The sequence below is a fragment of the Esox lucius genome, chromosome 19 (assembly GCF_011004845.1).
Source record: "Esox lucius isolate fEsoLuc1 chromosome 19, fEsoLuc1.pri, whole genome shotgun sequence".
In the NCBI taxonomy this organism is placed as follows: Eukaryota; Metazoa; Chordata; class Actinopteri; order Esociformes; family Esocidae; genus Esox; species Esox lucius.
Genome location: NC_047587.1, coordinates 36012440 through 36040090, shown reverse-complemented (window position 1 = coordinate 36040090; position 27651 = coordinate 36012440). Strand labels below are relative to the sequence as shown.

The 27651-nt window shown below is 42.5% G+C and overlaps 2 protein-coding genes across 3 annotated transcripts; both read left to right on the top strand.

The window, feature by feature from the left end:
• The first annotated feature begins 7559 nt into the window (after positions 1-7559).
• znf143b (zinc finger protein 143b) lies at positions 7560-18688 on the top strand. 2 transcript variants are annotated; one of them, XM_010884241.2, is made up of 17 exons: positions 7560-7640; positions 7946-8021; positions 9085-9207; positions 9386-9478; positions 10104-10199; positions 10347-10427; positions 11029-11222; positions 11361-11423; positions 11665-11781; positions 11935-12010; positions 12131-12256; positions 12778-12957; positions 13111-13338; positions 14092-14237; positions 14992-15144; positions 16439-16585; positions 18377-18688. In XM_010884241.2, exons 3-17 carry the CDS (start codon positions 9102-9104, stop codon positions 18458-18460), a joined length of 1890 nt encoding a protein of 629 aa, XP_010882543.1. In that variant the 5' UTR covers positions 7560-7640; positions 7946-8021; positions 9085-9101; the 3' UTR covers positions 18461-18688. The 2 variants fall into 2 exon arrangements, with proteins under 2 accessions (XP_010882543.1, XP_019912099.1); XM_020056540.2 differs by lacking the exons at positions 7560-7640; positions 7946-8021 and adding an exon at positions 8152-8356.
• Positions 18689-19871: 1183 nt separating this feature from the next.
• Positions 19872-27172, top strand: wee1 (WEE1 G2 checkpoint kinase). The gene is made up of 9 exons (XM_010884242.5): positions 19872-20998; positions 21822-22033; positions 23226-23292; positions 23930-24102; positions 24327-24595; positions 24836-25023; positions 25150-25320; positions 25883-26028; positions 26212-27172. The coding sequence occupies exons 1-9, from the start codon at positions 20495-20497 to the stop codon at positions 26366-26368; spliced, it is 1887 nt and encodes a 628-aa protein (XP_010882544.1). The 5' UTR covers positions 19872-20494; the 3' UTR covers positions 26369-27172.
• The last annotated feature ends 479 nt before the right edge of the window (positions 27173-27651 follow it).

Here is a 27651-nt window from a genome sequence, read left to right as displayed (position 1 = left end):
GACCCCCGGGCACCTGGGTCACCCTCCCGTCCCACAGCAACACCTGCAGGCCTGTCCCACTCTCTGCTGGATGGACAAGGACCTCCGCTTGAGACACAACTTAAAATAACAACACACTGTCCAAAATGTCACTTTTTTGTGAGACCATGGCCAGTTTACACTAAATGTTAATGAAATGAAAGTGGTGAAATATCCGTCACAGATCTTTTATCACGGCTTTCATCACAGGAGACAATTATACTTGGCTGACACCATTATCCATTCAAGACCAATATATTCGAACCAGCCCTTACCTGTTAACAAATCTCGTCTCTCCATTCCGGAGACCACCCTCCCCGGACCGTATCTATGTAGGTCAGGTTCCCACGGTGACAACACAGCGTCTCCAGGGACCAGACTGTGCATGTGGGCCTGAGTGTGGTTCAGCATGTCCGGAGAGCAGACAAGCTGCTGGTTCCTTATGTTACTGTACCGATGCTCAAGTCTCCCCGTCTCCAGCCTGTCAAACTCAACCACATACACGCCCCTCCGATCCTGGGGGACACAAATGAACCCAAACCAGGTTGGAATCAAAAAATACAATGTACCAATTATTTTTTCTATACCTTTTTTAAATCTAGCATCTAGTGTGAGGCAGTAGCGGCTGGGAACCCCCCGCAGCCACCCCAAGGCCCCCGCCCTGCATAGCAAAAAACAGACTTGGCCTATATAAACAATCCCTGAATCTAGTAACAATAGCTTTTGCGTATCTTACGTGCATTACTACGCCATTACGCCTCTTGAACGCACACATTTAAAAAATGCTAATCATTACATTTTGCTATATGACGGTAGAGACATGAGTAGAAGAAAATGTGCAAGTGGTGCTCAAAAGCTGTTATCTGGGATCTTTGGGATGTGGTGGAACGGGAGCTTTGTGCCCTGGATGTGCATCCCACAAATCTCCATCAACTGCAAGATGCTATCCTATCAATATGGGCCAACGGAGGCAAAAGGAGCCCCAACTAAGTATTGAGTGCTGTACATGCTCATACTTTTCATGTTCATACTTTACAGTTGGCCAACATTTCTAAAAAAAAATGTTTTGTATTGGTCTTAAGTAATATTCAAATTTTCTGAGATACTGAATTTGGGATTTTCATTAGTTGTCAGTTATAATCATCAATTAAAAGAAATAAACATTTGAAATATATCAGTCTGTGTGTAATGAATGAGTATAATATACAAGTTTCACTTTTTGAATGGAATTACTGAAATAAATCAACTTTTCTATGATATTCTAATTTTATGACCAATGAAAATATCAGCAGCATACCATCATGTGCCTTCAAGTTAATTGCCCTAACGGCTCTATTGCTTTTGTGTGAAAGTGTCCTGAATTTGAACCACCAGTGTTTGATGATGATGTCCAGAATTTGGTCCAGGCCTTGAAACATTTGGTGTATCTGCAGAAGGGCCAGGCTTTCATGATTGTCAACGTTCTATGATTTTCATAGTTTCAAGTCTATTTGGAATCATAGGTTCCTGAGTCTTTGCACTTTTGTTTTTGAAAGAGTGGACTTTTTTTTCCATGACCCTAGTTCATAATCAGGACACAATGGTGCCATGACAAATGCTTTGTGTTTTTGGTCTGAGGCCAATATCAGCATATTAAATACACTTTAAAAGAAGACATGTTTGCGTGTTACCTGGACTAGCTGCATTACAGTGCCCAGGTAGTAAAGGCCGTCCAGCTCCCTCCTGGCCAACACACGGCACCCTGGGAGAAACTCGGTACTGCACAGGGACAGGACCCTCCCTGACAGCACACAACCACTGATCGGACAGAAGGGATTTCCAAGCGAACACCTGCAGCACAATCACGGAATGAGTGGCTTTACACATGGGGTAGAATTAATTTAGCTAGTAATTCATCCTTTCGATAAATTGGTAGATGCAGTGCGGGATGAGATTATTTTAAGTTAAGTCAACTCTGAGATAAGGGTGGTTTGATGTGTTAGTGTGTGAATTGCAAATCTTGTGTAGCCATTAAAAACCTGAGAGGAGATAAGGACAGTAGAGGATGCAGTGGAACACAGGATGTGGATTGACTGCACTTCACTGGGTAACAGCGTAGAACTGAGGGCTGGGTTTCAGCAGTGTACAGTGGAATCACCTGGAACCACACATAACAAGAGCCAACTGTTTTACCATTAGTTATTTGATCCATTTAATATACATATAGTAAATTGATGCAATATCCATGAAATAAATCAAATCCAAGACAGTATTAGGATTTCCAAAGTAAATTCATGTCTCAGGTATAAAAACCTTAAATTAGGTTGGAACATCTGATTACGGCCAAACTTTTTAGTTGTTTTGGAAAGTGACTTTAGAACTTGTTTTGGTTATACCCCACCACTTTACCACTTTGCTATATGCATTCCATGTGAAACCAAAAGTACATCAAATCCAGTGGAAGTTACCTTCTACCAACCCCAACAATTAATAGTTACACAATAACGAGCAGAGGACAGACAAATTAATTACGACTTAAACATGGTAATGAATCAGCAGATCTTTGTACTGTACCTGTTGTACTGCCCCATCAGTCCCAATGGGGAGAACACTACAGCTCCCTTTAGTGGTGTGAGTCAGACACTGCAGGAAGTCCTGAGTCTTGCCATCCAATGAGCCACTGCTGCTGGGCTCAGACAGTGACAGGTGGAACACATGCACAGGCCTCCTCCCTGCCATGGTGGGCAGGACCCGAAGCAGTTCCTCTGGGTGCTCAGGAACACCGGTGGTAACCAAGTGAACGACATGGCAAGACGGGTCACTGAAGGCTATATTGAGGGCAGCCAGGAGGTCCCTGCCTGGGCTGCAGCTGAGGGAATGGATCCAGGACAGAGCCTCATAGACTGTGTCCGGAGCACAGGGCACCATGCCCTGAGACCAACATGTTACCTAGTGTTGGACAACGTTAGGATGGCAATGAGAAATACACAGTAACACATTTTGGGACTTGAAAATGCACAACAAAAGCATGTCTCACAAATAGGTACGTTACCACTTTGTTATCTCCTTTAATTAAAACACTGAGGGCTTTTATCATGCGTACAGCATTGACACTGGGTGTTGTCCAGTACCTTGTATGAGAAGACTACAATGTTGAAGAGAGAGTCTCTGAGGGACGCCTTGGTTAGCAGGGCCTGGATAAGCAGTCGCTTCACTGGCCCCAGAAAAGAGCTCATGGCCTCAGAGGTGTCCAAGACAAAGGACACATTCCTGTACCTTGGACCCAGGAACAGTGTAATGAGACTGCTTTGAGTTTCACCAGGTGACTTGGGGTCAAGTGCCATCCTCGCCCTAGTTTTACTGAAGAAGGGGAAAAACAAAAATAGCTGAATTTGGCCTACTGAGTACATGGTTTGGTAAAAAGAGCTTTAAACCTTCAGTTAAAGGAATCCTAAACGTCTCAGAGTGTTCTATGCAATTACTGGGTTTTCAATAGTTCTATTGCTGGAAAAACATAATTGAATTGAAGCATTTAGTTATACTTTCATTACTAAACATTTAGTTAATGTTCAACAGTATTAATTGGTAGGTTACTGTACCTCTTTGAATCCTTCTGGGTCTTCCTGCCTGTCTCTGGTCTGCAAATATCCACCTCGCTCATTGTTTGGGAGTTGCCATGGAGAGGTCTTGGTGAATGCTATCCTCTTTGGGTTGCATAACTGTCAGTCAAGTGGCTGAGTAGACTGGTCCCAGTTCTATTTGTATCCAACTATAGATCCAGGACTGGGCTAAATACAATAAGATGATGTAGTTATATAACACTGCTATTGTAACATGGTTGCTTATTATTAAGTGAAGCACACAACTGTTAGTAAGTTTTATATTAATTATGTCTTACATGTTATTTTCATGATTTAATGATAGAAAGATAGAAATACACTATCACATAATAGTCTTCGACAAACTTCTCAGGGTTATTAAATACATCTTACGATGCACTTGGACACTTCATCAGTGATGTAACCTGGGATCATCGGGTGTTTCAACAATCAAACACCCTCACCCAGGTGACCAAGCCAGGGTTGATCAGGCCCTAGCTTGTGTCCAAGTAGCCTGTGGAACCCACGGATCCCCCTCTTGATCCATAACCATCTGGATGCCTTCTCTGCTGTATCGGTGCTGTTTTTGATGGCTTTTCTGCTGTGCAAACCTGTGATGCCAAGGAGCTTGAGAGCCCTCAAGAATGGTTGGCCGGCAAAACCTCTGCAGCCCACCTCAACAGTGACGCATTGCGCCCCCTTCCCTGCTTCAGGGCACTTGTCAACCAGGTCCTCGTACTTGGCCCTCTACCTCTCATAGGCCTTCCCCATCCAGTCTTTCAATGGGACAGTCAGCTCCAGCAAGACCACTTAATGTTTCAGACATCTAGATCATGTAGTCCGCCCAACCCCCTTACCTGAGCCTGTGGTTTCTCCCCTGTCTTGATAAATGCAATGACCTGTCTTGCTGGGTGCTGTTGTTTTGCTTTGCTTTTCCCCGTGCAGATGGAATCTTGCTTTCGGGCAACAGCCGATGATATGTTTGTGTGATCCTCTTCTCTGACACAGAGGGCATGCTGGAGTCTCCACCAACCCCCAGCAATACAGGTTGGTTGGGCTGGGAAGAACATTGTACACTGATTGGATCAAAAACTTGATCCTGAGTGGCTCTGCCTTCCAGAGCTCAGGCCAAAATATTGGTCTCTCCAAAGCTCCCATCTGGTCTACGCGCCCTGTTGCTGCATCTCCACCTTCCTTCTAGAGAGAACTTCCTCCACTCCTGTTCGCACTTCATGTTGGACCAGGTGACGTTTAACTTTGCCTCTGGCCTTATTGTAGCAAGTTCTTGGAATGCTGCTGAGCCCTGTATGTCCAACCGCCACTGATCCAACCAGAACACTGTGCCGCAGTCGTGATTCTGCCTCGTCCACAGCCTCCTGGGCCCTCCACTTCCTCCCAGTCCTCACCTCAATGCTGGCCTTTGAGACTCTGTTGTCAGTGGAATCTCTATATTGCAGCACCTGACTTGCACAGGTGACCATGAACTCCTCAGTTAGACTGCTGAATGGGAGCCATAGTTTGCTTTTCTGTCCGTATAACGTGATGCTTATCAGGCTTCATGGCAGGCCCAGCCTCTTGCAGAGGAAGTGACTAACCTTTCTTTCAAAGCCCTCAAACATTTGTCAGTGGAACCTCGTAAACCAGTAGAGGCCACAGGAGATGAGGAAGCAAGGCCTTGTAGATCCCTGGTAGCCCTGATTTATCTACTGCTATCAGCGATGACTCCAACTCCTCACTGGCTGATTGGAGTGATGCAGTGTCTTTCAGGGTGCTATCAAATACCTTTCCTAGGCTCTTGACTGGATTTTCGGTAACAGATGGAATCTGGATGCCTCCTAGGGAGAACCGGAACTTGTCCGTTACCTTCCCCCGCTTCAACACCAGTATGTTGGATTTTGCTGGCATTAAAGCACATTCGAGGTCATGCGACGAATACCCCTTTGTGGATCCATCTGCATCCAGGCACCGAGGTCGTTTTCACCGTCAGGTCATCCACAAAGGCTCTGATGGGGGGCTGACAAACTTCAGACTTGGTCAGGGGGCCTCTGCACACAACCTCTGCTGACTTAACCAGCATGTTCATGGCCAGGGCAAACAGCATCACTGAAATGGTGCATCCTGTAATTATCCCCTTTTCCAACCAAAGCCATGCTAATTTTATGGTTCCGAAGGTAACTCTCAGACTGAAGCAGTTGTAATAATCTAGAATAGGGTCCCTGACCTTTCCTGGAACATGGTGGTGGTCAAGCGCTGCTTCCACTACCTTGTGGGATATTGACCCATAGGTATTGGCGAGGTCCAGCCACAAGACAGCCAGGTCTCCTCAACGTCCTCCCTGATGAGCTGGGTGACAACTCCTGGGACACCCCCCTTCTGCACTGAGGTGTCTGTGAAGGAGTTCTTCAGGAGACACTCTGTCAGATGTCCACATGGCTTTAGTGGAGGGAGGGGTTCGTCTACCGGGGGTCGAAGTGCAGATTGATCTTTGGCAGGCAGGAAGTTCAGTCTCCACTTGCCGTTTACCAACATCTGACTGAAAATGATCAGTAACCGTTGCTTCTTTCATGTAGGAGATGAAGTTTCTTCATGTGTTCCCATTCTATGACCGGCCTGATGGCTGGATGAAGTTCCTGGAAATGGTGACAGGTATCTACCATTACTATCATCCCCAATAAACAAGGCTCATCTCTGCTCTCCTAGGACAAGCTTTTTCCAGACCCTCTATTTTTGGAGCAGACCAGCTGTGGAATGAGTCCATAATCTCAACTGTGTTTAACTGTCAGTAAAAGGTCACAATGCAGTGTCACCTGTCAAATCATAACACCCCCCTTTCAGACCTTTGGTTACTGTTACCAGATTCTGGCTATATCTTCATTTTTTATTGTAGTCCAGTTCTGTCTTGGACTATGGGGATACAATTTATATGCAGGCCAAAGCTTCTAAACTTAAACCATTAGACCGTGCATACCTCTGTGCCCTTCAGTTTATCTTGGGAGAGCTTTAGAACTCACCATTGTAAATGTGAGACTAGAAAGGCTCTCTGTTCTTTTTATTTACAAAGTGCAGAAAGAGGTTTCAGAGGGAAACACTCGAACCAGAACTGCCCCATTCAAGTGGAGTAAGCTAAGAAAATAAACTCTTTCTTGAATGCCTTATAGCCATAAATGCATGAAGAACTTTTCTGAAGGTTTCACTACAAGACAAATTGGTTTGTCTGTGATACATGACTGTGTCATTTTAATTGTGAAATGTTTCTGGGTTTACTTTGGGTGGGTACTGCATTTATTGTATTTATTTATGTATTGAACTATTATGTGTTTGTAAATCATGGATCTTGTTGTTTATTTGTTGTTGAAAAAAGAAAGTCTTAATAATTTTTTCTGATTTAATAAAGTTCAATATATTAAAACATTTAGTGCTCCCTACAAGACTGCATGATTTATAACAGTAGGCTTGTTCAAATGTAAGAGGGTTGCCTATCCTTGAGGGGAAGGTTAGCTAACATGCCAAATATTAATAAAGCTGCTAATAGTTAATATTCACAGCCTCAACCATTGAGTAACTAGATATGCTCATTATATGCCCACCAATCCACCTGTTTTTGCCTAATAGGCTTATTATGTTACCAAAGCTAATATATCATTGTGATTTCAGAGTATAAAATATTTTATGAGTTACAGTTCAACAAAGGAAATCAGACAAGTGAAACAATTTCAGACGTAATCTATGGACTACCTATTACTGGGAATGAAATGTGCCTATATGGACTTAAACTGAGATTATTTATTTCAGCTCCTGAAACATGGGACCAACAATTTGTGTTACATGTATATTTTGATCAGTGTACATTTATGATGTAACGTCTAGTCTGAGACCACGATTTACAAAGTTATTCTCGTTGATGCCATCCTTTGCTCAATTCACTGCATTGCCCATATACCCCCATTTTTCTCACACAACCTTGTTTTCAACATGGATGCCCAACAGCGCGGACATATTTTGTTTACATGCACATTAACAACTAAATTTCATTTTAACTGTATGGTGAGTCCGAAATGTGAAATATTCAGAACAATCTCGATGTGTTAAATACAAGTCGTCCAACGTTTTCTGACGTTATAACACATTTTTAGTCCAACGCCACAAACAATACACAGAATGGCGCGTACTAGGGGCCCGTGAATGTGTATACTGTAAATGTAAATTGGATTTGTGAATGATTGAGCTGGTATGTGGCCAATAGGATACCTTCAACTTTTAATATAATATTAGGGAACCAATAGAATTGTTATATTGCAGTTGGGGTTGTGCTTTTCCCCTGTATGAATTTCTGTATATACATGTTCCAGGGAGAAAATTAGCTTATTGCATTTCCTGCACTGATGCATGGTGGTCGAACGGAGGGATTGTTGGAAAATTTCGGAGGTTAGTATATAAATTGGTTTTTTACCCAGTGTGCATTATTCCCACAGCCATCTCTGAAATGAACTACAACAGGAGCTGTATACGAGGGATGGGCCGAAATCGCTTTACAATAAAATGAAATATCAAAGAACAATAATTCTTATGTTATCATTAATTAGCTAATGGATTCAGTCTTGTTGTTGGTGTTGCCTAAGTGCATTCTCAGCTAATGCGCTAGCGGTTACCACTGAAGTGTAGTTTTGAAACGAATTGTTGTTTTTAAAAGTATAATACTTGTAGCCTACTCCGCATAAGTAACTAAATGTACAACGTGAACATCTGAAATGCAACAAAATGTAGGTTATCCCTTGAGAAATTCCGGTTTGTGCTAGCCAACAGAGATTAGCTTTATGCATTGCTAACGAGACTTCTCAGGCCCCAACCTAGCTAGGATGTCCTCTGTCCTAGTTGGCCATTGCAACACCATTGCTTCTCTTCTGTAACTTTAAGTACTATTGCGCTTTTCAGGCTACGCTCAAACCTGTTGTGATAAAGAGCATTACTTGTAATCTTGCCAAATAAAAATACGTTGTCACGTCAGGGTTCTTGAATATACTGTAATCCCATAATTAGCTAATTTGAAGATACTTAAACTAAATAGACACGTTATATTCTACAATAGATATGCTGTCAACCATTGCCATTAACCATTTATGGTCGCACACCAAGCGTTTTGGCCAAATATGTTCTTGGTTATTGACGTTTTCCTACAGAAAACTACCTTTCTGCATTTACAGGTGATTTTTAGGCAACAGGGAAATCTAGTTATGGCCAACTTCATGAGATTTTTTTAGTGTGTATAATCCGTGCATTTCCCTTTCAGAAAATGAATGTCACGTCAAACAATCAAATAAGATTGTGATACAAAAACCATAATAACTATTACCTGCATCTGTAACAAATCACAAGTCAGTCACAAGATGGCAGGTTGTCTTTGTTTTGGTCAGTCTTTTATCTCTCTGAAACCGAAAGAATAAAAAACTCATACACTCATGTTACCATTTTATCTTCCCCTGTGTGTTAGTTTGAGTAGGTTGAGACATGCTCTTGGCCCAGATAAACCGTGATTCCCAGGGCATGGCAGAGTTTCAGGATGCCGACGGCCAGCAGGTGACCCTGTGTCTGGCCGAAGCGGTGACCATGGCAGGTGAGCTACCTCCAGCTAACCCAACCCAGGAGAGGTCAAACGATCCCTTCTATCACTGATAGGAAGTGGTCAGAGAATAGTGAAGTACTTCCTTAAAAGAACGGCAACGGCACCACCTTTACAGTTCTCTTCTCACCAGTTTTTTGTTAAATTGAAATGACTTCTGTTTTCTCTGTAGACAGCGACCATATGGAGAGCATGGACACTGTGAGTCTACAGGCGGTAACCCTCGCTGATGGTTCTACAGCGTACATACAGCATGACCCCAAAGGTAAGCATCTCATGTTATACCCCTTTCAGACAGAGCCTAAAACACCCATTTGCCATTGCTATAAATTACTTGGTGTCTTTTTAAGCAAAGTGAAACCTGTCTACAAAGCCGATACACTTCTTTCCTGCAACCAAGTTAGTCTATTTCACCAGTTTGTTGCTGCCTCTGCTTTGTATGAATGGGGTAGTTGGTGGCTTTTTATGCACTGCTTTTGTTCTCGCTGTGAGTTTAGCATCCTGTCAAAGATGCTTGTGTAAACCAATCACAAAGTTTTGGAGATTTCCTGCGACAAACTTTTTTGGATTCTCAGTCATAGCCATTATTTTTCCAGATAGAGAAATGTGTCTGTTGGCCAAAAATAACAAAAATAACGTCAAAATCAGACTAAATAAAAACAAAGCCTGGTCCTTCTGTGTGAAAGGGGTATAACCGTAAGGAGGGAGTTAAGCAAGAATGTCTGAACTCACACCAAGTTTTCTCTACAATAAAATAAAAAGGAGGCGATATGGTAAATACACGGGGAGTTAACTGATCCTAGATCCGTGCATGGCTGTGCCCACTGAGTCAAGTATTTTGCGCCTCTGTGACAGCTCCGATTAGAGTTCAGTCTAATGGAGGAAAGTAGTTTGCTTTTCAGATGGGCAGCTAATGGATGGACAGGTCATCCAACTGGAGGATGGGTCTGCTGCGTACGTCCAGCATATGTCCATGCCCAAGTCAGGTAAAGGCACCAGCAGGACCTCTACATTAACTGTACATCTACACTCCCAGGCCCAACCTGAAGACAATCTAATCTTTCATATGTTCTTGTCAGGTTGTCTGCATATAATGCATTATTCAAGACATTCATTGCATGTTTATGTTGTAGGAGGAGACAGTTTACAGCTCGAAGACGGCCAGGCTGTCCAACTAGAAGATGGAACGACAGCCTACATCCATGCGCCCAAAGGTAAGCTTTGTGAATCCTTAAAGATTTCTGTTGTTGCATTATCTTTGAGGGAACCGGCAAGTAAACTTGATATCTGAACTTAAAACGTGATGTAGGCCAGACTTTTGAGCCATATCCCAATTATGTATTCCATACTTGTTTCTAAAATGACTGTGTACTAATCAAACCACATCATATGAATTCACTGATTATATAGTAAGCAACAAATATCTAGATTATAGGCTCATCTACACTGTTAGTATGTCATCTAATTCCATTTTTGTGCAGTGAATTCTTCTAGATACATTTGAGTGATTCACATCATGTCATTTTCAAGGACATTTGAAATGTCATAGAAAATAATAAATTCTGTTTTTGCATACACAAAAATGCCTACTTTTTAGAACACGGCCCGGGAAGGCTCTCTAACTCTTCTCTTAAAGTCTGTAACATCATAAAAGTGCCTCCTTCCGTCTGTAAAGACGCGTATCGTTTTTACCCCTTCGAATAGGAATCTCAAATTCAAATCTCCCAGACTTAGGAGAATATACAGTAGTGCTTAGTGACGAGGGGTAGGACAATATGTTGGTCACCTTTGACCTTTCTTGCGATACGTCCTCAGAGACTTATGAGCAGAGTAGCCTGCAGGCGGTCCAGCTGGAGGACGGCAGCACAGCGTACATCCAGCACACAGTGCACATGCCCCAGTCCAACACCATCCTGGCCATCCAGGCCGACGGCACCATCTCGGACCTGCAGACAGATGGAGGAATCGACCCGGAGACCATCAGTGTACTAGAGCAATATACCACCAAGGTAGCGGGCTGACTAAACCCTGACAGAAAGTTTGGGTTTATTCAGATCCAATTGAGCGTGTTACTAGTTTTCTTCTGACACGCTCCGTCCTGTGATGAGCCCTGTATGTTGTTGACGTGTTGTTTGATTGTTCTCCAGGTGGAGAATATAGAGAGTGGGCTTTATGGGCAAGCGGAGACCGACAACAGCGTCCACATGCAGGTACTGTCACTTTGAAGCCCTTTGAAGTTGACCTCTTCCCTCTTGGGTCGTTGTCTTTCATGGTGCATGAGCCAAAAGAAAATTCAAACATTTGCTGTGGATAATAACAAACAGACATTTGTTGTTGGATGAGTCCAGGCAGATTATTTGTTTTGTCTGGTCTCTTATGTTTATTAAAGGGAGGGGGGGTCCCGATGAACAAAACCCTGGATTGTCGTGACCAGATGTCTCTCTTTGTTAGATTGTGCTGCAGGGTCAAGAGGCGCGGCCCGGAAGGGTTTCACATGTAGGAGAGAAATCGTTCCGCTGCGATCACGATGGTTGTGGAAAACTCTACACCACTGCTCACCATCTGAAGGTGGGTGGGGTGGATGGGGGTGTTGTTGGTCACAGAAGTGGCCTCCTCTGTATGTCAAATATTAAAATTGTCTAATGAAAGTTTTACATTCTATTCTTACTTCTGTGTGTGTCATTTGTACTGTTGTAAACCGTCTTTGTCTGTTTCCCACAGGTACATGAGAGGTCCCACACTGGAGACAAGCCATATGTCTGTGAACACATTGGCTGTGGGAAGAAGTTTGCTACAGGTAGCAAGATACTATGAGGGGGTTTCATGTTTCTCCCGGGTCAATTAACCTTGCTGTTTTTTTTCTTATTTATGTCTGAATTGTCTCTCGGCTAAAGGGGTCCGGTACCTTTTTTTTCAGGGTACGGCCTCAAGAGTCACTCGCGCACACACACAGGAGAGAAGCCCTACCGCTGCCAGGAGATCAGCTGCCACAAGTCTTTTAAAACATCCGGAGACCTGCAGAAGCACACACGGACCCACACAGGTACGTTGAACTCCTGGTATAAATACTCAGGTACAATACACTGGGTAAAGGAAGAGGTCGGGTGCTCTTGGGAGTTATTTTTTTAAACCAGTGGAGTTTTTCTTGGACACATTCTCTGACTTGGGGTTTAGGCCTTAATTTTTTTTTAAGGAGAATAAGAATCCATACCACAAAATTTAAAGGAATATTTTAGCCCAAACTATAGTGTCTTTTTATACTTAGTTTATTAGCATTCGTGTTAGCAGATTTTTAACTTGGAGAACTTCGAGTGCAGTGTTCCACTGATGATGCAATCCCAAAACCATTTAATGAGGGGTTTTGGATTTAAAGGCACATAATGCAAAACACCTCAAAACATTGTTTTCCGGGATTGCATGCAACACCAGTGGATGAAAGAACAAAATTCGAAAGGGTCATTTTTGATTCGGAATGCCTTTCAAATGAATCGATAGGCTCCCCTCCCTCATGGATCTAACGAAGTTTCTGAGATGTCGGTTCACTGTAGCGTGTCTTGTTTTCAGGAGAGAAACCCTTCAAATGTCCCGTGGAGGGCTGCGGAAGGTCGTTCACCACGTCCAACATCCGCAAGGTACACGTCCGCACGCACACCGGAGAGCGGCCATACTACTGCGCCGAGCCCACCTGCGGCCGCTCCTTCGCCAGCGCCACCAATTACAAGAACCACATGAGGATCCACACAGGCATGTGCCAATGGCTTCTTCTTACCCACGCCAGTCCCTTGACATATGGCCGCGGAAACCTCAGACCAAAGCTTTGTCGCGTTGACCCGTGTTCCTCTGGGAAACCATGCCAGTGTGTTTAAACGGACGTTCCTGTAACCCGTCTGTTCCCAGGAGAGAAGCCGTACGTGTGCACTGTGCCCGGTTGCGACAAGCGCTTCACGGAGTACTCCAGCCTGTACAAGCACCATGTGGTCCACACGCCCTGCAAGCCGTACAACTGCAACCACTGCGGGAAGACTTACAAGCAGATCTCCACCCTGGCCATGCACAAGCGCACGGCGCACAACGACACTGAGCCCATCGAGGAGGAGCAGGAGGCCTACTTTGAGCCGCCCACAGGTCAGTGGAACCGGTGTGTCCTGGTGTCATTTGTGACCCCAAGGGCAACGCCACGGAACGTGTTTCCGTTTTTAATGCACTGAGTTTTCTTCTTTCGTTGTTGCGATTCGGGGGGGGGGAAGTGACTGGCTTGTTCTGTCGGTGACGTAGCGTCACCTGAGTTTCTGAGCGGGAGAGGCTGTACAGATGGTAGCCGTTGTTGTATGGGGGGGGGGGTCGTCCCAATCATTTACCCATCTAGTGTGGTGACGTTTGGGTCACTGTGGGTTAGGCTCCCTCGTCAAGCAGATCCTGTCATTGGTTTGTGTCCAGTAGATGGCCCTGTCAGCCCCGTTTACAAATCAGCACCATGTTAAAGACAATTTGAAGAACATTTGACATTTCTGTTTGATTTTGGCTTCCAATCTATAGGAATCTCCACCCAGTTGACTATGGTAAAATGGTGGAGACCATCAATGACCATGTATATGCTAGAATGAGCTGTATCCAAGTTGAGCCCTATATCCATCTCTATGGTCTGTGTGTGCAGGACTGAGAGAAAAATAACACTGAACTCCCCCACTGTGCACAGATTGTTTAACGTCTTGTTTAGATTTGCATTTGATTGAGATATCTAACAAGAATTCCCCTGACGACGTCAATAACAACATCCCAAATGTAATCCCATTTCAGCTTTTGAAATACAACATGGGTTCTTTTCAGTCCGTAGTTTCCTAAGCTGAGCTGTTTTGTTTCTTCCCGTGTGCTGTTCAGATGCCATTGACGATCCCGGAGTCACTTACACGTCTGTAGTGGAGGGAGAGGACTCCGGGTCGGAGCAGGTGTCTGTGGGAACTCCAGAGGTTCTTGGGCAACAGCATCAAGTATCCCTGGTTACACAGGACGGAACGACGCAGCATGTAAATAAACACCACACAGGAATGCATGGCACACATCCAGGACATACTATACGATTGCATGTGGATTGGTGCCATATTCTTTTTTACTTTAACGTCTTATTGCTGTGAAGTGTATATAGCTTGTTAATAGAAGCGTAACAGAAACCTTTAAAAGAGCTCTTTCACATGGGACCTTTCAACGCCCGCTAATGGCATTGTGTGGTATGGTTAAGGTGTAGAGGGAGTTAAAACTGGGGTGGAGAATTTTTCCTTCTGTGTCCAAGAAGGACTTAAAGGTGAAACGGTATGAAAATGTCATGTCACGGTTATAGTGACCAAAATGTTACTGTAATCAGAATGATCATGGTGTGTGCTGGAAATGTTGTTTTGAGTGTTCTGCAGACAGGGTGACATCTTTGATTAAGTTTCCCTCAGCACTCTTGTAAAACCCAAAATAAGACCACACTTGCTGTCACTGCCTTCCGCAAATCAAAGCCCACGTTGCATGCATGCGCTGGCATCAGGCTGTTGCTAACTGGTTGATGCTGGACAGTATGTACTGCAAGTTTTTTTTTTTTTTTTAAATGCGGTTTTAATGAGCATTTACATTTGAAACGGTTACAAGGTTGACAAGGTACCTATTTAGAGAACTTAGTAAATTAATGAAGTTCATGGTAGGAGCAAAAACCTGTAGACTCTCGGCCCTCCACGGAATTAGTTCAGACACCCTGTGAGGTAGAACATTGTGGTAACATTGTGTGTCGTCACACTCCAGGTCAGTATCTCCGAAGCGGACTTACAAGCGATGGGTGGCACGATTACCATGGTTACGCAAGAAGGCACCACCATCACCATCCCAGCCCACGAGCTGACATCACAAGAACATCATTCTGTCACCATGGTGACAGCAGATGGCACAGAGGGACAGGTATCTTTTAGAATTATTATAATTTAACTGATGCTCTTATCCAGAGCCACTAAGATACATTGTTGATTGCGTCTAGTACTTATAGTAGTTAATGTTACAGAGGGGGGAGGGGATGAATGAGTCAAATGGAAGCTGGGGATGTTGAGGTAGTTGTGATGATGATTTATTATATTGAACTTCTCCAAAAGTATCCTGAATCCTAGAGGAGAGGGTGTGTGGAATGATGAATCACACTGCCTACAGTTGAAAATGAGAAAGATATGATTACCCACTGTAGTGGCTTTGTAGCATCTGGTCCTGACAGCCTTAATGGTGTGAAGGGCATCATGAAATAAGCCCATTATCAAGTGTTTTAAAGTCCAGCATGACCCCACATCAGAAAGCATCTGAATGGTTAGGAGAGGCTGGTCTAGACTTTTTTGAGGTCACTTCTCAAGGAATTCAAGTAGTTTGCTGAAATGTGGGCCAAATTAAAAAGGTACTGAAATCTCATTAATGGCTAAAGGAAGTATTTATATGCACTGACACAAAGTTCTATCTTCCTGTCAGCATGTTTTTTCCTTTCTTGTTTAAATGTATTTATTATAAAACAGCAGTAAAACATTCATTAAAATCTACTTTCTTATAATGAAAACAATTGATCACAAAAAAGAAACTGAATGGGCATGAAAACAGAGTGTAGTAAAGACAACAGAGCTCTGCCCCTTTACACATGGCATTCCAGTCCCCAGCTTAACAAATTCTCTTTTACCTCAGCAGACTGCAAATACATACTCCCAAAAAGGGGGCAGGGACATTTTGATGTCCATGTGAAGGGGAGGATTAACAACAACGAATGTCACCTGTTGGTGTCTCTGATTTCTTGGTGGGGACCATGTTTACGGCAACTGTATAAGTGTCAAACTAGATCCCAAAATAAGGCCCTATGAAATATGAATTATCATTTAGATTATTTCATTTTAATGTTAACTTTCAATAAGGATTACACCTAGGTGACCTAACCCAAAAAAATACAATTCAAAAACAATGTTTCGGTCACTGACAAATGGGTTGTAATTAAGTTTTCTCTTAAAAAGCAAGGTGCACTGGGAAATCTGTAAATAATGCTTTACACAAAACAAAGTGCCCAATTAATACTAGAAAGTGTGGACCCTATAGACATGAAGTGCTACATTTACAAAACAATTCGCTTTGCATTTCGGAGTGAGTCCTGCAGTGAACAGACTGCAAAGCCTATACTACTTGAATACACAATGCAATCCTCTATTTCAAGCTATATTTCTGTCCTATACAGGTGCAGATTATGAACCCAGATATGACTGCATACCATTCAGTGGAGGAAGTGGACTTCAGCCAAGAACAGGAACACCAGGTTGTGACCTCCAGCCCTCACCCTGTCACGCTATTGGCTACTTCCAATGGCACTCAAATTGCTGTGCAGGTATGCCGCCCACGATGACCGCATGGATCTTAGTAAGGCTGTGTTTACACATCCACTCTAACCCTGACGCTGTTATCAACGCTTATTTAAATGTTTATGATGAATATGGCAATGGGAGAACCTTACAAAATGTGTTACTTATTTTTGAATGTAAAGGTAACATTTAATATTAAAGGACTACATTACTCATGAAATGCATACAAGGTCCAACCAAAACTTAATGTCCATTTTTAAATAATCAAATGTATTTATATAAAGCCCTTTTTACATCAACGGTTGTCACAAAGTGCTTTAACAAAACATAGAGCCTGCCACATTTGATGCCTGGGGGGCAATTGTTGTTAAATGTCCAGCTCTAGGATAAATATTTAAAAAAATTAACCTTTCTCTAGGATTCAAAAAAGCAACTCTTTGATAACTGGTCAGATGCTGCTACCACTATAAAGGAGATTCCATGTGGTTGTGGGAACAGCATGTTCCCAATTGGTTCAATATATATTTATTTCTGTTCCCCTTAGTATTGCAACATGAAAACAATGATTTGATACAGTATTCTGTTAGGGATATGATTCAGAAAAGTTTTTCTGTTCAGATCCTTTAACCGCTAGGAGAGTAACAAGAGAGTAATTGGCATTGATTGAACTACAAAAGTTGTGCCTTTCTCTCCCTACCCGTCCTCCATGGCTTGTTCAAATGCTCAGGTAAAGTTATGGGTAGGTGGGGTTGGATTGGGGCATAACAGGAGCTGTGTGTCCTAGGGTTAAAGTGCCCAACTGCCGTTTCTGGTGTTTCCATACTGAAAGGAGGCTCATAGTAACAGGATGTCTGTACTGTGGGTTTCCAGTTGTCATTAGTTCTGTAAACCATGAATGTTGGCTAATTCCACTGAGCCATTCCTTATCACTAAAATGGCACCCTATTGCCTGTATAGTGCACTACTTCTGGCCAACGCAGGGCTTTTTGGGACATAAGCAGAACTGTATTTCTCGTTCCTCTAGAACCACATGTGAATTTTAAATGATTTACTGGCTGGGCCAGTAGTACTGCAGTAGTTTCTGAGGCTTATCACAACATACAGAAGAAAGCAAGGGGAATTTTTCCTCTGGAGGTGTTTTCTTTCCAGGTTTCACCTAGTATCTGTTTTGGGGGATTTACGTAAAGGTCACAACTGCTGTTGTGTAGTAAACCAAATTACTTGAAGCTGTAACTTTTGCCATATAATTTAGTTTTTAATGTAACCACCTATTGTGTGGAATATTATGAAAATCAATAAAAGTGAATCAGTCAGAAGTTCAAAGGTCTATATGACTAGTACAGACTGGAGTGCTACAAGGTGTTTAACAAAGCAAGGCATTGTTCCACCTGTGGGGTTTGTGTGATAGCCAAAGTGAGCTGATCGTTCCCTTGTAAACCCATTCAACCTCTCTAATTGCTCGCCCCAGGACCACCCTGTCACTGTTGTGGATTCCTTACACTTCTTTGTTCACTTATCTTATAAAACAAAAGTACTTTGTGTCAATTCCTGTCGGTTTCTTTCTATGTTCTTTACTGCTAGCTTTACTAGCAGTAAAGTTCTGGGTATTTGTAAAGATTGTTAACAACTAAAGGTGATTCTGATTTTGTTGTTGTTGTTCTTAATCAAAGAAAAGACTCATGACCAGGAGGTGGGATTGGATGGGCTGATTAACATATTTAATCTAGTGTTGCAAGGTTACAATGAACTTGTGAGTATTTGACAAAGATATAAGTTGGTTGATCTTTATCAGTGCTAACTATGTGTTGTTTTCTTAGCTCCGTGATCAACCATCATTGGAAGAAGCCATCAGAATAGCATCAAGAATACAGCAAGGGGAGACCACAGGATTAGACGATTAACACAAATGAACTATGGACAAACTTATAGCAAAAAAGGAAAATTGTGTATGCCACTATTTTCTAGATTCAACATGAACTGTGTGTATATTTTGATATACACGTTTGTCCTATACTGTCTTTGTGTGCCCCTCCATCCACTGGTAAAGAGAGCATGGTTTCTAATATTCTATTGTGCTAACTGCAATGTACAGAGAACACATTTTTAAAATAAAAATACTGTGTTATCAACATTGTGTGTACATAAAGTTTGTTTGGGTACAGATTTCTTATTTTGTATGTGTGTGTGACAAGAACTATTACAATGAGTTGTGGACCACATTTTGATCATTTAATAAAATTTTTATTTTCTTGACTTTTCAAGAACAAACATTATATAATTGTCCAATTTTTTTGCTGGATGTGTTCTAAATTGTTTATATGTGCATAATCTATTACCCATGTAGAATCACTGTAATATCTCTGGTAGCCATGAAATACCAAGTTTGAAACTGACCCTTTTTAGCAGGACAGTAACACGTTAGTAACCTCCGGCTAAATATAATACATGCTGAATTATGATTATGAAATGATTTTTAGACTGTAATTTTACATTGATGCTAGAACCTGAAACCTGTCTCAATGAGCTTGTATAATCCATATTCTCAACTATAATGTTTGGTATTTCATTATGAATAGATTGTGTAGTCAAAAGATAGGCTTAGTTCCAATATTGTATATTGTAATGCAAATATAGCATATTGCATGCAGATCTAAATATATAGCCCTGGCTGTCCTTTTTTCAGTTCCGTTCTTACTTTTTAAAAACGTTTTCCCATTTAATTGAAGAAATTATTGAAATAGAACAATTGCTTTCAAAGTTATTAACGAAAGTAAATGTGTGTGCTGAATTTAATTGGGTGGTTTCACTCAATTGTGAAAGACAATGTCAGTGTTTGAGAGAACCAAAATGGAAAAACACCCCGAGTAAATTGTGAATAACTGATAATACAAATTATAAATAAAATGGTGATAAGGAATCGTTATTTATGTTGCAAGCAAGGTGATCTGTAGATTAGTTAGTTAGCAATTGCGAACATGGTCAATCCTTCGCGCCATACCAACTTTGAATTAATGGGGGTGTTTAGGGAGGATCAAACTCCAGACAAGTGCTAATTGATCTACAAATCACCTTGCAAATTAAAGGCTATTTTGTAGATCAATCGTTGAGTCACACTTTACCCATCATACATTGCGTATATATCTTCACAAAGTCGATTCCCTACGTCGTCGAGTCGAACACAGCCAACGCTACCATATACAGCAGCATCTGTAGTTACGCCCATATTTTAAATAGACATTTTTCGTTCTTATTGGTTGAGGAAAAGGTCACCTGACTAACGGTCGCGGGAAGCCCTTCACCTACCCGCGTGATAGGAGGAGCCCCGACTTTCATTGAAACCATTTTTGTAAACATAGCCAGCTAGCTAATATGTTGTTGTGATAAGACACTTCGCTATCTAGTTAACAAGTTAAGGTATATTAATACTTTTTGTGAGTTTTCGATGTTATTTTTTGTTTCGATAACGACAGATTCCGATTTCTATTTCTATTCACTGGTTTCTGGACGAGAAGAAGCTGTGTTTGACTGCGCAGCCATTTTCCGCTAGGTATCGTCAACTGCAGGGGCGTGTAAAGTTATTGTAGCTGTATCGCTACAATACACAGCTTGAGAATTAATGTAGTCAGATGAACCTACGACCCGTCTAATAGAAGGTATTTGTGGAATTTACTGTTAAGAGAACTCCATGATCGAGAGACATTTTATGTTGGAGTCATTTTACCTAAGTAGTTACTACTTTTTTTTTGTTGTAGTTAGCGAACAAACTTTTGCGTGGCTGCTAGCCGGCTCCGCGTTTTTCTTTACTTTTCTGGTGCACAGCTGGGTGACTTTAAATTTTTCAAGATAATTGTAGTTTCGTATGTAAGTTACATACGACAGTACGAATATTAAGTAGCAGTTGGTTACAAAAACAAGAAGTGATTGCCAGTGTTTAAATGAAAATGCAGTGTTTCAGTCGCGGTCGTCGGCATGGAAGTTCGTCTCCAAACGCTCAAGCAATAGTACGTCAAAAGTTACAGTTCACGCCGAGCGATGAAGAAGACGAACCAATCGAAGATGGTAACAGCAGTACAGGAGCTGAATCTGGATTTACTGAACTGGACTCTCCGATGCACCAGAGACGGGACAGTGTCGACAAACGACTCGAGGACAGTAGCCCCCTTATTAATCGGACGGGTGTGGACGGTGATGTTGAACTATGGGATGAAGAAGGATTTGGTTCTCCGTCTCATCCTCAATCCACCAGTAACGTTATTTTCTCGAGGGGTTCCCCATCACCTCGGAAAAGCTCCAGGCTGTACGGCGGCAGTTCACCCGAGCGGTCTTATGTCCCGGACGATGGAGAAGTTTCGAGCTCACCTATTCCAGACTGCCCGGACACGCCGCCACACAAAACCTTCAGAAAACTTCGTCTTTTTGATACTCCGCACACACCAAAGGTTTGTTAACTCTTAATGCAGCCAACTAACAGCTATTTCACGTAGCCACATTTGTCTAAAACCATTACTAGGGTAATACAGTATTTGTTAGTTAATTCACGTTTTGAACATTAGGATTTTTCATATAAATGTTGAAACCGTGTAGGCGATTATTTTGTGGCAAACACTTTCTAGCCTTGTCATTCTCAGATTTTCATGAAATGCTTTATTTTATAGTTATTGTAAGGAAAAACCTGTACATAGCTTATCGTTACCCCCGTTTGGAATCATGCACGATTACAAAACAGCAGTCAGTCAGCCTAACAGAAACATATTTTCAAATGTGTAGGTTAGTTAAAAAATCATGGCCAGGTTTAAATTGTGCCTCGTTTGCCGTATGTGTAGGCTAATGTAGTATTGCCCAGTCACATAATAAAGCTGGCATCTAGATCTAATAATTAAAACAGCTTTTTAACAAAAATGAAGGTAAGCGATATTAACGCCCATTTGCCATATTTTCTGGTACGTGCACCCAGTACTGTATTACTCCCGTCAAACTCTGGCAGTCAGCCAAACCACTTATTGAAATCTATATTGTCCAAATGTTTGAAAGGTATCCTTACTGCCCTATCTGTTGGTTGCATAATAGTAATGACCCAAATATTATACAACTCGAAACCCAGTCAGTCTGGATGACTCATGGATTCCAAGTCAGTCCTTTTCATGTCTGGACATGACTGCCCTTTCACGCATGGTCCATTTCAGCATCAGTGTTGTGCATTGATATGTATATTGTTTAATTTAACTTCTATAAAACTGAATATGTTAATTCTGTCATTTGCAGAGTTTGCTCAATAAAGCCAGAACTGCCAGCTCAGCATCCTCAAGTAGGAGAGTGGCTCTCTTTGGGAATGTGGATTCAACTGGAAAAACTGGTCAAGACGTCAGGAGAAACCAGACCCCTTTAGTCAACATCAACCCCTTCACCCCCGAGTCCCTCCTCATTCAGTCTGTCACTCAACAGAGGACAAACCGGAAAAGAGCACACTGGAATGAGTATGTCACTCAATAAGTACTTTTGTTTGAACATAGGACTTGTTAAAGGGATAGTTTATCCAAAAATAATTTTGCCCTGAAATTAACCTTATCTGGGGGTGTATTTAGGCCCATGGTGTCATGTTTGAGGATAATATTTTTTTTTACTCATGTCCCATTCTAGAATTAGCATCATTAACCTCTTTCAAATTCACATATTGAAACTGTGTCCTGATCTAGCAAGAGGAAACTGACTTGAAAGTACTTCAAATGAAAGACTAGTGGTGTCATTTTACCTCAGAGAACCTCGCAAAGTTGTCTTTCCAGAGAGAATGTTTTATTTTTTTTACAATACACGTTTAACCACACTGATACTTCGAATGTTTAATGGTTAGTTTTGTTAGCAAATGGTATCAATCCACGTCTGTGTCTGGGGAATATAGCATTTATTTTCTTATATTCTCAGACAGACAGAATAACGGAGCAATTCTTACTATTCAAAGGCATCACAAGACAGAAATTACATGTGTGGGTTCCCCCAAAAAACTCTACCACATATCTACAATTCTAAATTCCACTCAAGAAAATAGGCTGCTCCTGACCACAGTATTTAGTTCTATGTGGTTGTTATTTTTTCTTGATGACATCATCACTGAGCAATATATGCTATGGCTAGTTTTAATTTTAGTGGTTTTAATTCATGAATTTGGACAACGCTAATTATATTAACTCCAGGCTGGGATGAAAGGAAATAATGGCTTGTTTTGAAATACGATGCAATTAACCTTTTGAGACAACCTGATTTGAGGTTGAACTATATTTTTAAGCATTTTTAGAGATTAGGAATCATTAAGCTTTGTTAAAAACTGGATTCATCATGCATTATTATAAATTAGGACTTAAGCATTTATGGAATATAGGACTGTTTTCATATACGTTGAATACATTTTCGAACTACAATAATTGATCACATAGGGATTTGTCTCAACACTTGATACCTGGGTTTGTCCATATGCCGGGTACACAGATTGTAGCCCATTGTTGTTGCGAGAAGGGTTCGTTAAATCCGTTGACTAGGTAGGAGTAAGGAAACCTTTTTGGCTGGAAACCAAGGCGGCCAAGGTCACTAATGAACAGCAGCCGTGTGTGAGATGGTCTCAGTACTGCCCTCTGGTGTTACAATGGGTGCTAACAAACATGTCCTCTTATTCAGCTCCTGTGGTGAGGACATGGAGGCAAGTGACGCTGAAACAGAGGAAGAAATCCTTCCCCCGCCAAAGGTAGTTATTTTCTTTTGCTCTGTATTTAGTCACTGTATGGTTACATTAACGTCTCCTTGGGACCCCCAGATATATTTTAAAGCTGGCACACCTGAACATTACACACTTGTCTTTATCAAGCCTGTGACTCTTGGATTCGGGTGGGATGGTTCAAGGCTACAGCAAAATTGTGAAATTGTTGGGGGTGCCCAGGAAAGGTTGGAGAACTTATGATTGAAATCCTCTAACCTTGGTTAAAGTCAACTTTTACAAAAGGAGCAGTGGCATATTTAATCTTTTTTTAATCAAGGTGGTAGGAGCTCATTTATTTTGCTTGTGGTCTTCAAATTTTTCATCCAACTAAAAGGTGTTTTTCACCCAAAATGTAAGGCAGAGGGTCCCTCATTCTGCAGTGTCATTTAATCACTTGCAAACAGCCCACTTTTTAGGCAGTTTAGAAAGTAAATGGATGTCAAAGCATGTAGGAAAATAATGACACGATATCATTCCGATCTACTTGGGTTTCAGTGGCAGGACGTGTTGTTTTCCCCCTTAGCAGAGTTGTCCACCTGATGTTCATTTGCACATGGCTAGACGCTGTGGGAGGTAACGGCAGCATGTGTTGTTATTTAAACTCCCCCCTCCCCCCCCCCTCCAGAGGATCACCATGATGGAGAGCAACATGAAGTCCAGGTACACCTCAGAGTTCCACGAGCTGGAGAAGATTGGCTGCGGGCAGTACGGCGCCGTCTTCAAGTGTGTGAAAAGACTGGACGGCTGCGTCTACGCTATCAAGCGCTCGAAGAAGCCCCTGGCCGGCTCCGTAGACGAGTGAGTCAGTTCCCCCCTGCGTGAAGCGGGAGCGTGCTCTGGATGTTCTGTGCTTAGTTAACCCCGTCTCATCCTTCTGTTCCGTCACCATTAACGTAGTCCGTCAATAGTTTCAAAATGTTTTATCTGCAACCTGACATGTCAGTTTACATTTTATGATTTAACCGCGTGAGCAAAATGGAGGAAGTGCCTTGTCTGAACACATCCGCGTTGTCCCTCCGCAGACAGAATGCGCTGCGGGAGGTGTACGCCCACGCCGTCCTGGGCCAGCACCCCCATGTGGTGCGCTACTACTCGGCCTGGGCCGAGGACGACCACATGCTCATCCAGAACGAGTACTGCAACGGGGGCACCCTCTCGGACATCACGGCCGCCAACCGCAGACGGCTCACCTTCCTGTCTGAGCTGGAGCTGAAAGACCTGCTACTGCAGGTGACACGCGGCCTCAAGTACATCCACTCGTCCTCGCTGGTCCACATGGACATCAAGCCGAGTAAGACTGGAATCTAACCGTTTTTATAACAGGAGGCCGTTCAGTGGAATACATTCTCTTCAGTTCACTGAGGAGAAGAGGAACCCGCACACCGCCGTTGTAGTATTTATACATGTTTTTTAAAGCTGGTAATCTCACGAGATGCATCTCTTCGTAGTTGGCCGTTGCTGTTTTTAAATGTTTCGTCTCGGTTATATTAGTTGTCAGGAAAGCTAATCGGAGGACTGTTGTCTCTTTCAGGCAATATTTTCATATCTCGCAAGACCGTCTCCAGCGTGGACGCGTGCGACGAGGAGGAGGACGAGAGCGACGGTACGGCCACCAGCATCGTGTACAAAATAGGAGACCTCGGCCATGTGACCAGGGTGAACAATCCTCAGGTTGAAGAAGGGGACAGCAGGTTTCTGGCCAATGAAATCCTTCAAGAGGTGAGTTTGTGCTCCGGGGGTGGGGGGGGGGGGGGCATGCCAGCTCATCCTCCTGGCCAAAAAAAAAATCTGCATAATTCAACAGATCATTTACATTTTTGTCGTCCTGTTAATCTGTTCTCCCAGGACTACAGTAACTTGACGAAGGCAGACATCTTTGCCCTGGCCCTCACTGTGATCAGTGCCTCTGGGGCGGAGCCATTGCCCTCCAACGGGGATAGGTGGCACGACATCCGCCAGGGAAATTTGCCTCCCATTCCACAAGTACTCTCTCAGGAATTCCTGAGTCTACTAAAGGTATGGAGTCTCAAGCTTTATTTCCTGTTTGTGTGTATATAAAAAAATATTGAACTGTGATTTCTTTGACAAATATTGCAATTACGGTTATGATTTGGGATTTTCAAACTTGGGTGTGAACAGCATAGATAATCTCACTTAAAACTAGAGATCATAGCCTACATAATGTGCTATTAAACTGAATAAAAATCAAGTTAAAGTTCAGTATTTTCTATTTTACACTTATTACCAATTGGAAGGTGCAGTCTGTGTCGAACTCTTTGTTCAACTACTCATTTATTGCAATGGCATTGCTATTTTTGTGCCGTTGCCATAGCTGGTTAGGCAAACTATCAACCCTTGAGGTATATTTTCTCTCTCGTATTTTATTTGTAGGCACTGACATTGAAACTGAAAGTTTGCCTGCGAGCATCTATTTTGCTGTGCCGCTTGCTTAGTCAAAATGTGGTATATTGCTCTAAGAATGAGTGTTGCCAACTGACCGACATAAGACTGCAGTCCGGATTATTCACAGTTAGTAGTTTTCAGATGGTGACCCTTTTTCTCCCCCCTCCCCCCCCAGCTGATGATCCACCCTGACCCTGCCAGACGTCCATCCACCTCTGACCTTATCAAACACCCGGTGCTGTTGACTGCAGCTAGAATGAGCGCTGACCAGCTCCGTGTTGAACTCAATGCTGAGAAGTTCAAGAATGCCCTGCTTCAGAAGTAAGTACAGAACAACACTGAAACAGTGAAACAAGGATCTCATTAGCACTTTATATTTTGTAGCGGTTAGCTTGAGTTTACGCGTACAGCTACTGAGGTAACTTCCCAGTTAGGTTGACATAATTGCTTTTTTGACTGCTAAATTGTTTTGGATCAGCCTAACTGTTCTTTGAATTTCCCCAGGGAGTTAAAAAAGGCCCAGATCGCCAAAGCAGCAGCCGAAGAGAAGGTTCTGTCCACAGACAGGGTACTGACCCGCTCTACTGTCCAATCCAACCCCAAAACCTCCAGACTCATCGGCAAGAAGATGAACCGCTCAATGAGCCTGACCATATACTGAGACCGACTCGAACACTGTTGCCCCTAAGAGGGGAGCAGCAAATAATGGTGCTTGATCACAGACTCAAACAGATATTGAGAATCCCATCATGTACGCTGGTGGATACGAATGGCCTTGATTCTATTAAGGGTAGAGAGAGGGGCCCCGTTTCCAGTGGTTACAGGAGAACCCCGTGCTGTAGGTGGACCTTTCTCGCCAGACTCTGTAAGGACTGAAAGTAGATTTTGCCGTGCTCAGTCCATACATATGACTGACTTGGCAGTCGTCTCTGTAGGTGGACTCACCCATCTAAACATTTATCAGAACCAATCCTGATGGCATACAGTCATTCTGCACGATTCCTGCTCTGCTGTACTCTTTTGTTTTTGTCAGCCTCAAGTCTAAGTAGGCTTTTCCGATGCGTGCCGCTGTACTCCTGGCACTTCCATGAAAGCATTGCTCTTTGTTAAATGGGCATAGAGAGGCCCTCAGTGTGTGAATGTACCAGACCAAGATGTGCAGAGTACTGCTAGTCAACCAGGGGGCCATCTGGTGCTGACCATGCTGTTAAATAAGAGCACTTCGGAGGCACCGGCAGAACCTGCCACATGCAACCTGCTGCTATTCATGTTTGTTTGTAAGAGATGGTTGGTGGATCTGGGTGGTTTGAAATCATGGATTTTGAAGTAGTACTTCAGCCTGTAATACAGCCTGTACATTTTCAGACACTGATGCAGCCAGCGTAGCAATAAAAGATTGGTAGGTTCTGGTTTATAACTCTATAGCCTGTATATATGTTATTTTAATAAATTCTTATCAAAGTTGTGTTTTTCAAATTAATCTCACTGTTACATATGTGCTTTTAAGTTCTAATGAGCTAAACAGACCTGTTCGACCATAGACAGGAATGTTTTTCAACAAAAAGATATGGGGGGTGGGGTATACCACCACTATGGGCTGGTTTTATTCATGACTAATTACAGAGTGCCTGGACAACCTGTAGCCACTATACCCCAGATATATTGAGGTGCGTTATTGGTGTTAGGAACTGCTTTTGAAAAGTAAATTTGAAACGGAATTTGAAAAGTAATAAGTAACGTATTTTCATCTCTGGTATATGGGACCGTTTTTACACACAGATAAAGCCTAGGACAAAAATAAGTTAATTGGAGTTGTTGGTTTTTTAGTCCTTGAATCCCTGTCGGCGAAACCGGCCTATTGCCTATGTCTTTTAGCCAACGGGTTTGAACCAACCTGAGGTTTATGTAAACCATGGCTTTGGTCCTCGTTGAATTAGTTCATTT